This window comes from Vulpes lagopus, chromosome 12, assembly GCF_018345385.1.
Source record: "Vulpes lagopus strain Blue_001 chromosome 12, ASM1834538v1, whole genome shotgun sequence".
NCBI lineage: Eukaryota > Metazoa > Chordata > Mammalia > Carnivora > Canidae > Vulpes > Vulpes lagopus.
The window spans coordinates 15,808,017-15,822,480 of record NC_054835.1 but is presented as its reverse complement, the minus strand read 5'-3'; the positions used below and the strand labels follow the sequence as shown (position 1 = coordinate 15,822,480).

Here is a 14,464-nt window from a genome sequence, read left to right as displayed (position 1 = left end):
GTCCCGCATTAGGTTCTCTGCATGGAGCCTGCTTCTCCCTCTGTGTTTCTGCCTCTCATGAATAAATAAAATTAAAAAAAAAAGTAGTGGGGAGAAATGAAAAGATAAACTTTAGAAGTTAACCAGAAGTCCTCAATACAGAATGAGTACACCCTCTCTTTTTACATGAAATGAATAAATGAATGAATGACGAGATGCCAAGACACAATTGCACATTTCTTACATTGCAAAGGTCCATCTGTGGAATTCATGGCTGTAAGCTAAAAAAAAGTTAATATCCCACAATCAGTAATGCTGGCTGTCTCTCCAACTCAATATACTGAAATAGATGCCCAGACCCAGGACTACTTATCTACAGTGAACACAACCGCAATAGTTTCAAGTGCTGAACTAGAGAGAGAATTTTGGTTATGAATATACCAGAACATGGTGTTGCTATATTCTGGAGTTTCTCTTCACCCAAATGGATCACTGAAGGAGGATTGTTCTTATTCAAGTCTGGTAAGCAATGAGATACATGATCATTCTGCCTATTACTGCTAGGCTAATTCAGTGATCCTTTAGGCCTGCTGAACTATGCTAAAGGACTGGGTCAGAGTGAGCTCCAAAGAGACCTACTTAAAGCACTGCCTGGTCAAGAAAGCCTCCAGTGCAAAGTGGTAGGGAGGACTCTTACACCAGCAGAGTACCCATGGTTTAGAAAATGATGCTAATGACACCTGGAGAGGAAAGCTCCTTTGCTAGAGTTTACTCAACTACACGCCAAGGTGCAAAATGGTTTTTCACTAGTTGCCTTTTTGGGACAATGGTTGGCAGACAGTACTCAATAAATGTTAGATATTATTGTTGATGAACAAAATTCTGAAGTGAGGGGGGCACCTGGGTGGTTCAGGGGTTGAGCGTCTGCCTTTGGCTCAGGTCATGATCCCGGGGTCCTGGGATCGAGTCCCTCATCAGGCTCCCTGCAGGGAACCTGCTTCTCCCTCTGCCTGTCTCTACCTCTTTCTGTGTGTCTCTCATGAATAAACAAACAAAATATTAAAAAAAAAAAAATTCTGGGATCCCTGGGTGGCGCAGCGGTTTGGCGCCTGCCTTTGGCCCAGGGCGCGATCCTGGAGACCCGGGATCGAATCCCACGTCGGGCTCCTGGTGCATGGAGCCTGCTTCTCCCTCTGCCTGTGTCTCTGCCTCTCTCTCTCTCTGACTATCATAAATAAAATAAAATAAAATTCTTTAAAAAAAAAAAAAATTCTGACATGAGGGAAAGAGGTTAAATGAAAGCCTATTCCCAGCTTTTTTTTTTTTTTTTAATTTTTATTTATTTATGATAGTCAGAGAGAGAGAGAGAGAAGGGCAGAGACACAGGCAGAGGGAGAAGCAGGCTCCATGCACCAGGAGCCCGACGTGGGACTCGATCCTGGGTCTCCAGGATCGCGCCCTGGGCCAAAGGCAGGCGCTAAACCGCTGCGCCACCCAGGGATCCCCTATTCCCAGCTTTAAGAAGCTCATAGCATATCTGGGGATATAAAAGCATACACAGTATCATTGGTAGGCAAGAAACAAAGCAGCAGGTCTTAGGAAGACATTACTTCCCTCCTGGCTTTGACTTTCCACTGGAGATGTATTCTTACAAAAAACCAAGCAATAACAAATTGTGTTTATACACCAAAATCACCACGAAAGAACAGCTCTGACCATCCCTGAACATTTCCAAGGTGCTCTTTTCACTCTAAAAAGGAAGGTAACCACTCCCTGTCACCAATTGTTATGGTTCCTCCATTACTCTACTAGTCCAAATAAAAACATGCTTTGTGTTTGTTTTTTGGGGGGAGGGGAGAAAAGTTTAGAAGAACATATAAGACTACAAAGCCAAGGGGCCTTAGAAAGATCACTGTGAAATTATGAAAAGAAAAAATGGCAGCTCCTCTGTCATAAACATAAAGGTAGAAGCTGGTTCATTTCTTGCTCAAATGCTGTACTGTAAACTGGACCCACAATTTCTTTCTTTTTTTTTTTTTTTGGCTTCGCTTGGCAATCCTAGCAGTCACAGAAATACAAGCAAAACACCAAGGAAAATCTTTAATATTCTTTTTTTTATTATTTTTTTAAAGATTTGTTTGTTTATTTATTTATGATAGAGAGAGAGAGAGAGAAAGAGAGAGAGAGAGGCAGAGACAGAAGCAGGCTCCATGCCTGGAGCCCGACGTGGGACTCGATCCCCGGACTCCAGGACCGCACCCTGGGCCAAAGGCAGGCGCCAAACCGCTGAGCCACCCAGGGATCCCTCTTTTTTTTTTTTTTTTTTTTTAAGATTGTATTTTTAAGTAATCTCTACACCCAATGTGGAACTTGAACTCACAACCCCAAGATCCAGAGTTGCACGCTCTACCCACTGAGTCAGCCAGGCCCTGCTCTAATATTATTTATAAATTTCTTCATATTCTTCTAAGATTTTATTTATTTATTCATGAGAGATACAGAGAGATAGAGAGGCAGAGACACAGGCAGAGGAAGAAAATAGGCTCCATGAAGGGAGCCCGACGTGGGACTCGATCCCGGGTCTCCAGGATCACGCCCTGGGCTGAAGGCGGCACTAAACTGCTAAGCCACCGGGGCTGTCCAATTTCCTCATATTCTAATGATACTGTAATAATTCCACCACAGGAATGCCTTTTTGTGAACTGCTGAAGCAGTCAGATATATGGCCCATCAACCTTCGCTGATCCAAACTCCAGAAGGGAAGGGAAGAGAAAAGAACATAAATTTCAGATAAGCCCAAACCTCATCAGCTATGTGTCTCCTTTACCCTACTTCATCTCCTTCCAACCACAAACAGCCAAAGGCAGGAAGTAAAAGGGCGGGAAAGGAAGGAGATACAGTCAGTCTAGAGAAAAGAACCAATAACCAGTTCTCATTGCTGGGACTTAGCAAACCTTTCTGACTTGTCCTACGTAAACCTGGCTAGTATTCTGAACATGCAGTTATGAACAAACACACTCAGAAATCAAAATCAATGCAAGCAGTTAGATATTCTTTTGGTTTCTGTACATGCTCATTACTTCTAAGCATTTTAACCCTCAGGTTACATCAATCTTTAACACCACCATTCCCTGAGGTTTTATGAAGAATACCTAAAAGCTCTGTGGGCTAAAACAGGCCAGGTCACTTCTGGTATGGGTACTACCACAGCAGCTCCATCATCAGCTTCTTATATCAAAGCATTTCCATTTCCCCCCTTCCTCTTTCCTTAACTCCCACTCCTTTCCTTCTCTTCTGCCTATGATATTTATAAAAACTGCTTAAACACACCCCACCACCTGTCCAATACAAAGGGCTAAAAATGCTGCTGACTTTCATCTGAGGTTTCCTAAAGAGGTATCAAATATCTGGTCTCCTAAGCAAATAGAACTTTCTAAAAATGGTGGGTATCAACATGGTACTTTGCAGATTCAGAATGATTGGGTTTGATGAATTCTGGTTCTGCCATTTACTAGCTGTATGAGCTGTTATTTAACTTCTCAGGGTGCCAAACACCAATGTAATAAAATTCCTAAAAGTTGCTGGAACATTACAGGTGCTTAATCAAAAGCAAATTCAGCTTAATATCCTGCCTAAACCTCTCAATTCCTTTAGAAATGTTTGATTAATCCCAAACCCAAAGTCCTCTGTACTGTTTCCCAGAGAAGATTTTACAGTATCTCAAGATGCTTCTTAAAAAGTCTTGCGGTCAAATGCCTGCCACTCTTGGGAGGGTCATACTTTCACATGAGCATAGTAAAGGCTGAGAAGTCCTGCAATAAATAAATCTACTTTCTTTTATCATGAAATCCTTTTTCTGTTGTAAACCTTTAAGTAACTCACTGAAGAACTTCTCCAGAACCACTGGATGGAGGGATACTTTCCGTAATTGAGGAATAAAACACAAGGACCGGGTTGAGAACTGCAAAGATGAGGTACACAAATGAAACAGACGGTGGAGGTACAAAAAGGCAACAACGGGTAATGAACAGTCCCACTAGATCTCTAGAGAGTGGTTTGGTCCAGCACCACCTTGCAGAGGCAACACAAACAATAACCACTCTAAATTTCTGCCCCTCACCCACTAGAAGAATAGGTAGAAGGCTCTGTCTGGGTTAGGCAGGTAACAACAAGTGCCATCATATTTCTATGTCTTGGATCCAAGGTCCTTTCATACTTCTTGATGCACTCCAAACCCCTCCACCCCAGCACTTACTCTCTTACACATGCTATCTTATCAGTGCTCACCAACCCACACCATGCCTGCCTATGAGCCTCTGAATGCTGAGAACAGTTTTCCATTTTTCTTCAACTCCTGCTCTCCCAATCTCATAGTTATGTATGTACATAAAACTAATATAGCTAATACTAAGTATTTACTACATGCTAGCCCCATTCCTAAGCATTTAATACACTAAAATTCACTTAATCCTCAATACAAACCTATGAGGTCAATATTATTATTTCCTCTCTTTTACAAATGAGGAAATTGAGGCAGAGGCAATTTAAAGAACATGCCCAAAGTTATATAAGTGGTAAGTCGCAAGGAAGATTCAAACCCGAGCTCCAGAGCTCAAACTTATAATTACTCTCCCAGCTCACACTTGCTCAGTTTTGTTGATTGTCTACTGGCCAAGGTCTAGCAATACCTCATTGTTTGAAGAAATGTATGAAGCAATGATTGCAAAGCCTTCCCAAGAGGTCTACCTTGGAAGTCCAACCTGACAGAGTATGACCAGTAGACTTGCCCAAGCCCTGCCTCAGAGCCCTGAAGCACAACCAGGGTGCTCCCAGACTATGGCAGCCTGCAGAAGCTACACATCTAATTTAAAAAGATTCACCAGAAAAGGTTAAAAATAGGGATCCCTGGGTGGCGCAACGGTTTGGCCGCCTGCCTTTGGCCCAGGGCGTGATCCTGGAGACCCGGGATCGAATCCCACATCAGGCTCCCGGTGCATGGAGCCTGCTTCTTCCTCAGCCTGTGTCTCTGCCTCTCTCTCTCTCTCTCTCTGTGACTATCATAAATAAATTAAAAAAAAAAAAAAAAAAAAAAGGTTAAAAATACCCGATCCATCCTACCCCATGCCTCTAAAAACTGTATCTGAGCCATTCCATATTAATTCTACCCATGTATTATGTCCACAAAATATGCTATATAATCCTAAGCAAAAAGTTCATTTTTCATCTTCAATTTGCCAAATAAGTATTTAAAAGCCTCATCATTGACTTTTATTTTATTTATTTATTTTTTAAATTTTATTTATTCATGAGAGACACAGAAAGAGAGAGAGAGAGGCAGAGACATAGGCAGAGGGAGGAGAAGCAGGCTCCATGCAGGGAGCCTGATGTGGGGACTCAATCCCGGGACTCTGGGATCGTCATGCCCTGAGCCAAAGGCAGAGGCTCAACCACTGAGCCACTCAGGCGTCCCTCATCATTGACTTTTAGATAACAGACATGTATTGTCCAAATACTAAAGCTAGTTTCTTCTTGTCATCCTTTCCTTTTGGTCTTTAAACAGAACATAGGACCCTGTGACAGAAACAAATCTTCTATGAGCACTGTTCAGATCTCAAAAGGAAAGAGAAAGAAGTACAGAATAGTGTCAGCTCTCTAGTCAGAATTCTGAAGTTGAAAATCTGGCTCAGTCATTTATCAGCTGTGTGACCTTGGGCAAGTTCCTGAATCTCTCTGTTTCCTCACCTATAAAATGAAAATATTTTAATAAATAGAGATTACAGTATTTCTCACCAGATTGTTATAGACAGAAAATGAGATAAGGCACAGAAAGTACTCAGCAAAGTACTTGGCACAGAATAACCAGTCAATAAATGTTAGCTATTAATACTCTACACGCTTTTCTAAAATTAAAGAAATTCCTCTGTATAGTTTCAAAAAAAAAAGAGCTTGACGGGGGAGCAAGGAGAACAAAGATTAAGTAACCTTTATAAAGACAGCAACTCAATCAATTGCTCTATGTGAAAAACTGGGCACATTACCAGAAACAAGAATTAACACAATGCCTGTGAACTTTCCACACCCCATCCACAAACTCTGGCAATCTTCACCTTCTCTCTTGAGCCAAGGATTTGAACTCCTATCTGTTATGAAAAGGTGGAGCTCAATATCAAGGTAAGCGCACAGATATAAAGTCATAACACGAAGGTGTGTAGAAAGCTCAAACCAGCAAACCTGCCTGTTGTCATCTCCAAATTTTGCAAAATGCATACATAAAAGGTTGAAAACTGGGGGTGCAGGAGGTTGAAAATTGAGTTTCAGTGACAGTTTGACATATTACTGCACTGTAATGCACAACCCTAGATACCAAGAAGGTGGTGAAAAGCACAACATATCGGGTTTAGGGCAAATTTATGTTCTATCAGTATTCCTGTCTCATGTTATGCTATTAAACCAAACAGACTGGGACGCCTGGGTGGCTCAGCGGTTGAGTGACTGCCTTCAGCTCAGGGCATGATCCTGGGTCTGGGGATTGAGTCCTGCCATCGGGCTCCCAGTGAGAAGTCTGCTTCTCCCTCTGCCTGTGTCTTTCATAGATAGATAGATAGATAGACAGATAGATGATAGATAGATAAATAAAATCTTAAAATAAAAATTAAACCAAGCAGACTGAGAAGACCTAGGATAATTCCTGGATTTAAAGATCTCATACTCTTTCTATAATTGATACGTGTTAGCAACAGAGACTGACTATCCCGTCTCCCTATTTCTGGCCAGAGTGAATGAATCTAAATTAGGACTATCCCTAAAGGGCAACTTTGCAAAGGCTGGCTCAGGAGGCTCCTAATTCTTATGAGACTGGCCTGGAGCTAGCCTCAGCTGGTCAGAAGAAAGCTGCTTCAATTTGAAAAATGAGAAAGACTACAACTCTTGGTGCTGTTACACAGATGATGGTAATCTTTTTTTTTTTTTTTTTTTTTAGATGATGGTAATCTGACAATAACCTCAGAATTACTCTGTATTTCACAAATCTCAAGTACTAAGTGCATGAACCTCCTTAACATTCTCCAAACAGCTCTAAAGGCATAAGTAGGACAGTCACATCTCAGTGACCCTTGGTTAAGAAAGAAAAGGGCCACAGCCCCAACTTACTGAGCAAGAAGAGGCCCTGACATACGACATTGACAATGCTTAAGTCCAATGAAATTGGAAGTTCCATTCACTTTCAAGGAAGGGACTGTTTCCACTGGCTTATTTCCTGGAGGGGTGTGGGGGCACAGAATCTGTCCTCCACAAAATGCCCTGAAAACTAGAACCCTCTATTTGTGGAAAAGAGTCTCTGGACGCCAAGATCTCTTGGACACGGTCAGCTGGACATCAACTTGTTCTGGGCTGATCACAGAGGGCTTACTTCTGTCACCAAGGCACTTAGCTCACCACCTTCGTCCTCCACGGGGGAAGAGGACAGTAAAAAGTATTTTGGAAAGATGCCCAAGAAAGGAAAAAGCTGACCGGTTTCCTGAGGGTGTCTCCATCCCTCCGGGCTAGTATGTGGTGACTTCCTATCAAAGGCCAGCAGGGGAGAATAGCTCTCCAAACCAAACCCGGCTCTCTAACAGTACAGGAAATGTTTCAAGCCTAAAAAGCCACTTGTAGGATTATCGAATTCATTCTGGGAACCGCTGCCAAGTGATGCCCCCGCAGTGCCAATATCCCCCTCCGCTCTTTGTCCCCACGTTGCCCGCCCTGCCCTAGTGCCTGGCCCCGGCGCTAGCCCCACCCTGGGACCGAAGCAGTTCCCCTTCCCCTGGGCTGTCCTCCCAAGTCACACCCAGAGGCCTGGGTCAGCGGCTCCTCCTCCACACACACACAACCGCTAGTGGTGGGAACGAGCCCGGGCACCAAGGTACCCCCATGCCAGGGTCACTCCAGCCCTCTGCCCACGTCCCTCGTGGAGGTTAGCTCGCGAGGGACAGCCGGTCAGGCTGGCGAGTTCCGCGGCCCTCACCCCGCCCGGGGCCTCCCGTCCCGTCCGTCCTCACCGGGCGGAGGCTGGGCGGGCGACGGTGGCACAGACGGGCGCGGGCCGCTGCTGTTGATGATGTAGTGGGAGACGCGCGAGTTCTCGGAGACGCTGAGCACATAGTCCCCGGGGCTGGTGCTCGAGTCCCGCACCAGAAACACCCCGTGCCGCTGGCCCTGCAACAGCGCCACCGCCTCCTGCCGGCTCAACCGCCCCCAGTACCAGCTACTCCGCTCCTCCGAGTCGAAGTTGCCCGCCATGGCCGCCTCCGCGCCTACACGCTGGGCCGCCGCCGGCACGCGCGCCCCTCCTGCCCCGGCGCCCGCCGCCCAGCGGACCGGCTCGGGTCTCAGCTTCACAGCCGTGCCCGAAATGGCGGCGGCGGCCGCGGGCCTTCCCCACCGGAAATGACGCGCACCTTGCCCCCGCGAGGATGCCGGGAAGGGGACCGCAACCCGCCATGGGGAGAAGGGCAAAGGACAGCTCGGGTGCGCACTGCGCATGCGCTGCCGTGTGCGTCGCCGCCTGGCGTGGATCGGGACTGCAGGGGATGGAGGGGCCAAATCCAGGGCCGGTGGTAGGGGCTCAGCGAGGAGTCGGCGGAGGTTTACGTGTTTGCGCTTTTGGCCACGCGGCTCCAGGGTTCGAGTTCCTGGAAGGCCCGGGAATTCTAGGCAGCAACTCCGAGACACAATTGGACTACAAAAGATGTATGTGGCCTCAGGGCCTGAGCTCCTGGAGACTTTGGTCTTTTTCTGGTGGTTCCTTCATCTTCTCTCTAGACTGGCTTAATTAAGTATTTTGTTTGCACTGATTGACTCAGCAGTTATTGACACCACATTTGCTCTGTGGGTGCAAAGGTGATCAAGGTTTGGGCCCTGACCTCACAGAATTCACAGACCAGTGGGAGGAACCAGGAACAATGACAAAGGAATTCCAAGCACTGTGAGAGGGAACCAACAAGGGGCTCCAGCCCAGTCTGTAAAGGGATTCAGTCCTCCACCTACCAGAGGAGGTGGCTTGAGCTGAATGTTGAATGGCAAGTAGGGGAAGAGCATGCAAGACAGAGCAGAATGTGCCAAGCCAGGAGTTCTCTGGATTGAGTCTTTCAAGTCATTTGCCCAGATTCTTCTAAACACTAGTCGTGGCCAGGGGTATCCTCTATTCTCCCTACTATCGTGATCTCTGTCTCTGTATTCCATATCTGTATCTGTATTCCTGTGAACAGCGTGTTCACTGGTGCCCTATAGACTTGCTGCTCTAAGTACATTGCACACATCTGACAGTGTGTGCTTTCTAAATTACAACTCTAAGACTGTTCCTACCCTGTGCACAACTTTTAACAGTCTCCAGAACTGGGACGCCTGAGTGGCTCAGTGGTTGAGCATCTGCCCCTGGTTCAGGGGGTGATTCTGGGATGTGGGATCGCGTCCCACATCAGGCTACTTGTGGGGAGCCTGCTTCTCCCTCTGCCTACATCTCTGCCTCTCTCTGTGTCTCTCATGAATAAATAAATAAAATCTTAAAAAAACAAACAAACAACAGTCTCCAGAACTTAAAATTCCCAGTTTAGGTCACAGCATAAAATGAGGTCACAGTCTCCTCTTAACAGCTCCTACATGAACCTTGTGTTTCTTCTTTCTGGAATACCCTTTCACTCCTTTCTGATCTCAATCTCAAATGTCTTCTCTTTTTTTTTTTTTTTTTTTTAAGATTTATTTATTTATTTATTCATGAGAGACACACAGAGAGAGGCAGGCTCCATGCAGGGAGCCTGATGTGGGACTTGATCCCGGGACTCCAGGATAATGCCCTGGGCTGAAGGCAGGTGCTAAACCTCTGAGCCACCCAGGGATCCCCCTGTCTTCCCTTTTTTGACCAACTATCACTTCCTCTCTGCATCCATAGCCCTGTGTCCATATTATTTCCATTACAGTTCCTACCCATTGTACTGTAATCCTTCATTCACAGGTCTTTCTGTGTCCTACACTAGAACTCCTCAAAGGCCACAGTGTAGTGTAGTGTATCCTTTTTTTTTTTTTTTTACATAAGTTTATTTTTTATTGGTGTTCAATCTGCCAACATACAGAATAACACCCAGTGCTCATCCCATCAAGTGCCTCCCTCAGTGCCCATCACCCATTCACCCCCACCCCCCGCCCTCCTCCCCTTCCACCACCCCTAGTTCGTTTCCCAGAGTTAGGAGTCTTTATGTTCTGTCTCCCTTTCTCCTAGTGTAGGAAGCACTACATAAATGTTATAACAGCTACCATTTATTCAGGGAATACTGCCTGCCAGGGATAGCGCTAACTGCCTTTTTAGTATGGATCATCTCATTTAATCCTCTTAACAGCCTCATGGGTGGTATTTTACAACTATCCTCATTTTACAGGTGAAGTTCAGAGAGGTTAAGTTATTTGTCCAGAGACACACAGCTGCTGTGTAGGGAGCTGGTATTCAAATCCTAGAAGGAGCAGAGAGCTGTGGTCACTGTGCTGTATCCTCAGACTTCTGGAATAGGCATTGATGTGGACAGGAGGTTGGAAGAGGATGGCAGAAATAGACATTAAAGAAAAAAAAAATCAGCCCTGGGTTTTGATCTTACATGAAAAACACACCTCTTCCGGATCTACTGCACACACCCCTGGGCCTGCTCTGGGAAGGGAAGGGGAGTGAAGGCACCTTCCCTGCTGTGACTCATTGTGACCCTGGCTTAGTCACAGCGTGTTACCACAAGCCAGTAGCAGAAGCCATCCCAGTGTGAATTCTGGCTCTTTGGGAAAGAGAGGTGTCTGCTCTTCACTTCTCCCAAATGGCGGAGGTTTGAGGCGGGGCCTTACCCAGAGACTGCTTGTGGGTTCGATTACAGAAAATGGACTTGAAAAGAATAAGGGCAAAATAAAGAGGAAGAAAGGAAGGAGAGAAGGGAAGGAGGGAGGAAGGGAAGAAATAGATTATAACCAAGATGGAGGGGATCCCTGGGTGGCTCAGCAGTTTAACGCCTGCCTTTGGCCCAGGGCGTGATCCTGGAGTCCTGGGATCCAGTCCCACGTCGGGCTCCCGGCATGGAGCCTGCTTCTCCCTCCTCCTGTGTCTCTGCCTCTTTCTCTCTCTTTTTGTGTCTATCATAAATAAATAAATAAATAAATAAATAAATAAATAAATAAATAAATAAATAAATAAATAAATCTTAAAAAAAATAACCAAGATGGATAATAAGCAAGGAGATTGGCAAGGAGGGGAGACCCTGACCCAAGGGACTACTTACATGTGTTTTTATTGGAGCACAGAAAGGACAACATGGTAGGAACAGAAGTGGCCTTGGGACAAATTGAAGGCAAGCCCATCCTGCCCCTACTTCCTTTCTCTTCTCCTCCTCCTCTCCCCTTCATACATTCAGGATTTGCAGTTAAAATCGTCACACACACACACACACACACACCTGATAAGCTTGAGATCTGCCCTACAAAGAATGTGACCTTCCTGAGGTCACAGTCGGTGGCTCAGTCGGTTAAGCATCCAATTCTTGGTTTCCGCTCAGGCCACAATCTCACGGTTGTAGGATCAAGCCCCATGTCGGGCTCTGTGTTCAGTGCAGAGTCTGCTTCAGATTCTCTCCCTCTCTCTCTCTCAAATAATAAAAAAGTTTTAAAAATGAACAAACAAACAAACAAAAAAAACCCTGTCAGAATGCCTGGATAGCTCAGCGGTTAAGCACCTGCCTTCGGCTCAGGGCATGATCCTGGAGGCCCTGGGATCAAGTCCCACATTGGGCTCCCTGCAGGGAGCCTGCTTCTCCCTCTGCCTATGTCTCTGCCTCTCTGTGTGTGTGTCTTTCATGAATAAATAAATAAAATCTTTAAAAAAATTAAAAACTCTGTAAAGTTGGAAAAGAAAAAGAAATTCTCTCTACCTCTCCCTTTGCCCCTCCCCCTGACTCAAGCTTGAGCCATGTCTGCGGGTGCTCTCTCAAATGAATAAAATATTAAAAAAAAAAAAAAAGAAAGAAAGAGAGAAAGAAAGAAAAGAAAGTGACCTTCCTGCTTAGGAGTGGCTCCTGGTACTGGGGTAGGGGTGGGGGGAGTTACCTGGAAGAGGAGCAGAAGTAAAATGGGAAAAGAAAGGGAAGGCTGCCCTGTTCAAGAGAAAAACACACCAAAGTCCTTTATTCCATACACTCCTAACTAAAGAAAGGCATTCCTTATTTTAGCAGTGGAGAAGCAGGGAGTCAATGACCTGCCTAGTCTTGCACTGTGTTGTCTAAAGTAATCAGAGGGGGAATCCCTGGGTGGCTGGAGATCCCTGGGTGGCTCTGAGGTTTGGCACCTGCCTTAGGCCCAGGGCGTGATCATGGAGTCCCGGGATCGAGTCCCACATCAGGCTCTCTGCATGGAGCCTGCTTCTCCCTCTGCCTGTGTCTCTGCCTCTGTGTGTGTGTGTGTGTGTCTTTCATAAATAAATAAATAAAACCTTAAAAAAAATAATCAGAGTTGTGCCATACAACTGTGCAGGTTGTGCACTGCACAACTCCAGGGTACTATGCAATTGGAATCTTCTGGAGTTGGGCTATTCATACACAATTTTCCTTAAAAAAAAACAAACAGGGATCCCTGGGTGGCGCAACGGTTTGGCGCCTGCCTTTGGCCCAGGGCGCGATCCTGGAGACCCGGGATCGAATCCCACATCAGGCTCCCGGTGCATGGAGCCTGCTTCTTCCTCAGCCTGTGTCTCTGCCTCTCTCTCTCTCTCTCTGTGACTATCATAAATAAATTAAAAAAAAAAAATTAAAAAAAAATTAAAAAAAAAACAAAAAAACAAACTAGAAAGATTATTTGTATCAAGATGACAAAAATATTGCTATTTAGAGAGAAAACTGACAGGATTACCTTCCAAAGTGTGTGTGTGTGAGAGAAAGAAAAAGTGGGTGAGTGTATAGAGGTACAATTCATATTAGTACAAAAATACTACTCTGCCCTGTTCTCATCCATGTATGAAGACAGGGAGAAAGAAAGGAGACACAGAAATCTCCAAGCCTCTATTGGAGTTTCTGAAGTATGAGAAAGAGAGATACCCATCTCCCAGTGGGTAGCCCTTCATTTTGCAGAGACAAGGATCAGTCTTAAAATGTGTAGAGATGGGGCACCTGGGTGGCTCAGTAATTAAACATCTGACTCTTCATCTCAGTTCAGTTCAGGTCTTGATCTCAGGGTCATAAGTTCAAGCCCCGAGTTGGGCTCCAAGCTGGGTGTGGAGCCTACTTAAAAAAAAAAAAAAAAAAAAAAAACATGTGCAGAGGCAGACAGTAGGCAAAAGCTCTGTGGAAAAATGTGAGGGGACTCCAAAAAGGGTCTTGGGGAAGAGAGCATGCTGGGAACCAAGGCAGGAGGCTGGACCTTCCCAGAAACATTGATGAGATGTTCCCAAGTGGCAGCATGCTGTAGGACTGCTGAGCATGCGTTGTCTGCCTTGCTGTGAGGTATGTGCCTCTCACTGCCTCCATCCTTTAGGAAAGCTGCTCATACAGATGCACTTGTGGGAGGGCATCCAAGAGAAAGTGTCAACTTGCTCATCTGTCCTCTCAGAGGTGAGGAAGTCAGGAGCACCTGAAGCAGGTAAAATGAAAATATGCCTATCTTCCCTTCTCCCACTGCCCATTCCTCTCTGGCTCCACTGGTTCTTCTTCTTTGTCCTTTGACAAGCTTCCTCCACACTTTGCACTTGCTGTTTCTTCTGCTGGCTACCCATGGTCCCTCTCTCACCACTGTCAGCCTTCTGCCCCACGTTGCCTTCTCAGGGAAACCTTCCCTTGCCAGTGCTTTTGGAGCTGCACACTGCACAGCCACCTTTCCCTCTTCCCCTTCTCTGCCTTTTTTTTCTAAAGATTTTATTCACTTATTCATGAGAGACACAGAGAGAGGCAGAGACCTAGGCAGAGAGAGAAGCAGGCTCCATGCAGGGAGCCCGACGTGGGACTCGATCCCAGGACCCCGGGATCACGCCCTGAGCTGAAGGCAGATGCTCAACCGCTGAGCCACCCAGGTGTCCCCAAACCCTTGTTTTATGGAGCTCATGTTGTAGAGGAGAAGAGGAAAATAAAGCAGAGGGATGCCTGGGTGGCTCAGTGGTTTATTGAAACTCAGTGGCTCGAGTTTCACATTGGGCTCCTTGCATGGAGCCTGCTTCTCCCTCTGCCTATGTCTCTGCCTCTCTCTCTGTGTCTCTCATGAATAGATAAAATCTTAAAAAAAAAAAAAAAGGGGGATCCCTGGGTGGCTCAGCGGTTTGGCGCCTGCCTTTGGCCCAGGGCGCGATCCTGAAGTCCCGGGATCGAGTCCCACGTCGGGCTCCCAGCATGCAGCCTGCTTCTCCCTCCTCCTGTGTCTCTCCCTCTCTCTCAATCTCTGTGTCTATCATGAATAAATAAATAAATAAATCTTAAAAAAAACAACAACAACAAGGTTTTGG

The 14,464-nt window shown here is 45.8% G+C and overlaps 1 protein-coding gene across 2 annotated transcripts in view; it reads right to left on the bottom strand.

Moving 5' to 3' along the window:
* Positions 1-8,397, bottom strand: part of CRK (CRK proto-oncogene, adaptor protein) — a 30,755-nt gene extending 22,358 nt beyond the window's left edge. For both annotated transcript variants that reach the window (XM_041725665.1, XM_041725666.1), the window contains exon 1: positions 8,019-8,397. In XM_041725665.1, the coding sequence (XP_041581599.1) occupies positions 8,019-8,259 (241 nt within the window). In that variant the 5' untranslated portion in view covers positions 8,260-8,397. The remainder of the gene's footprint in view (positions 1-8,018) is intronic.
* Between the last annotated feature and the right edge of the window lie 6,067 nt (positions 8,398-14,464).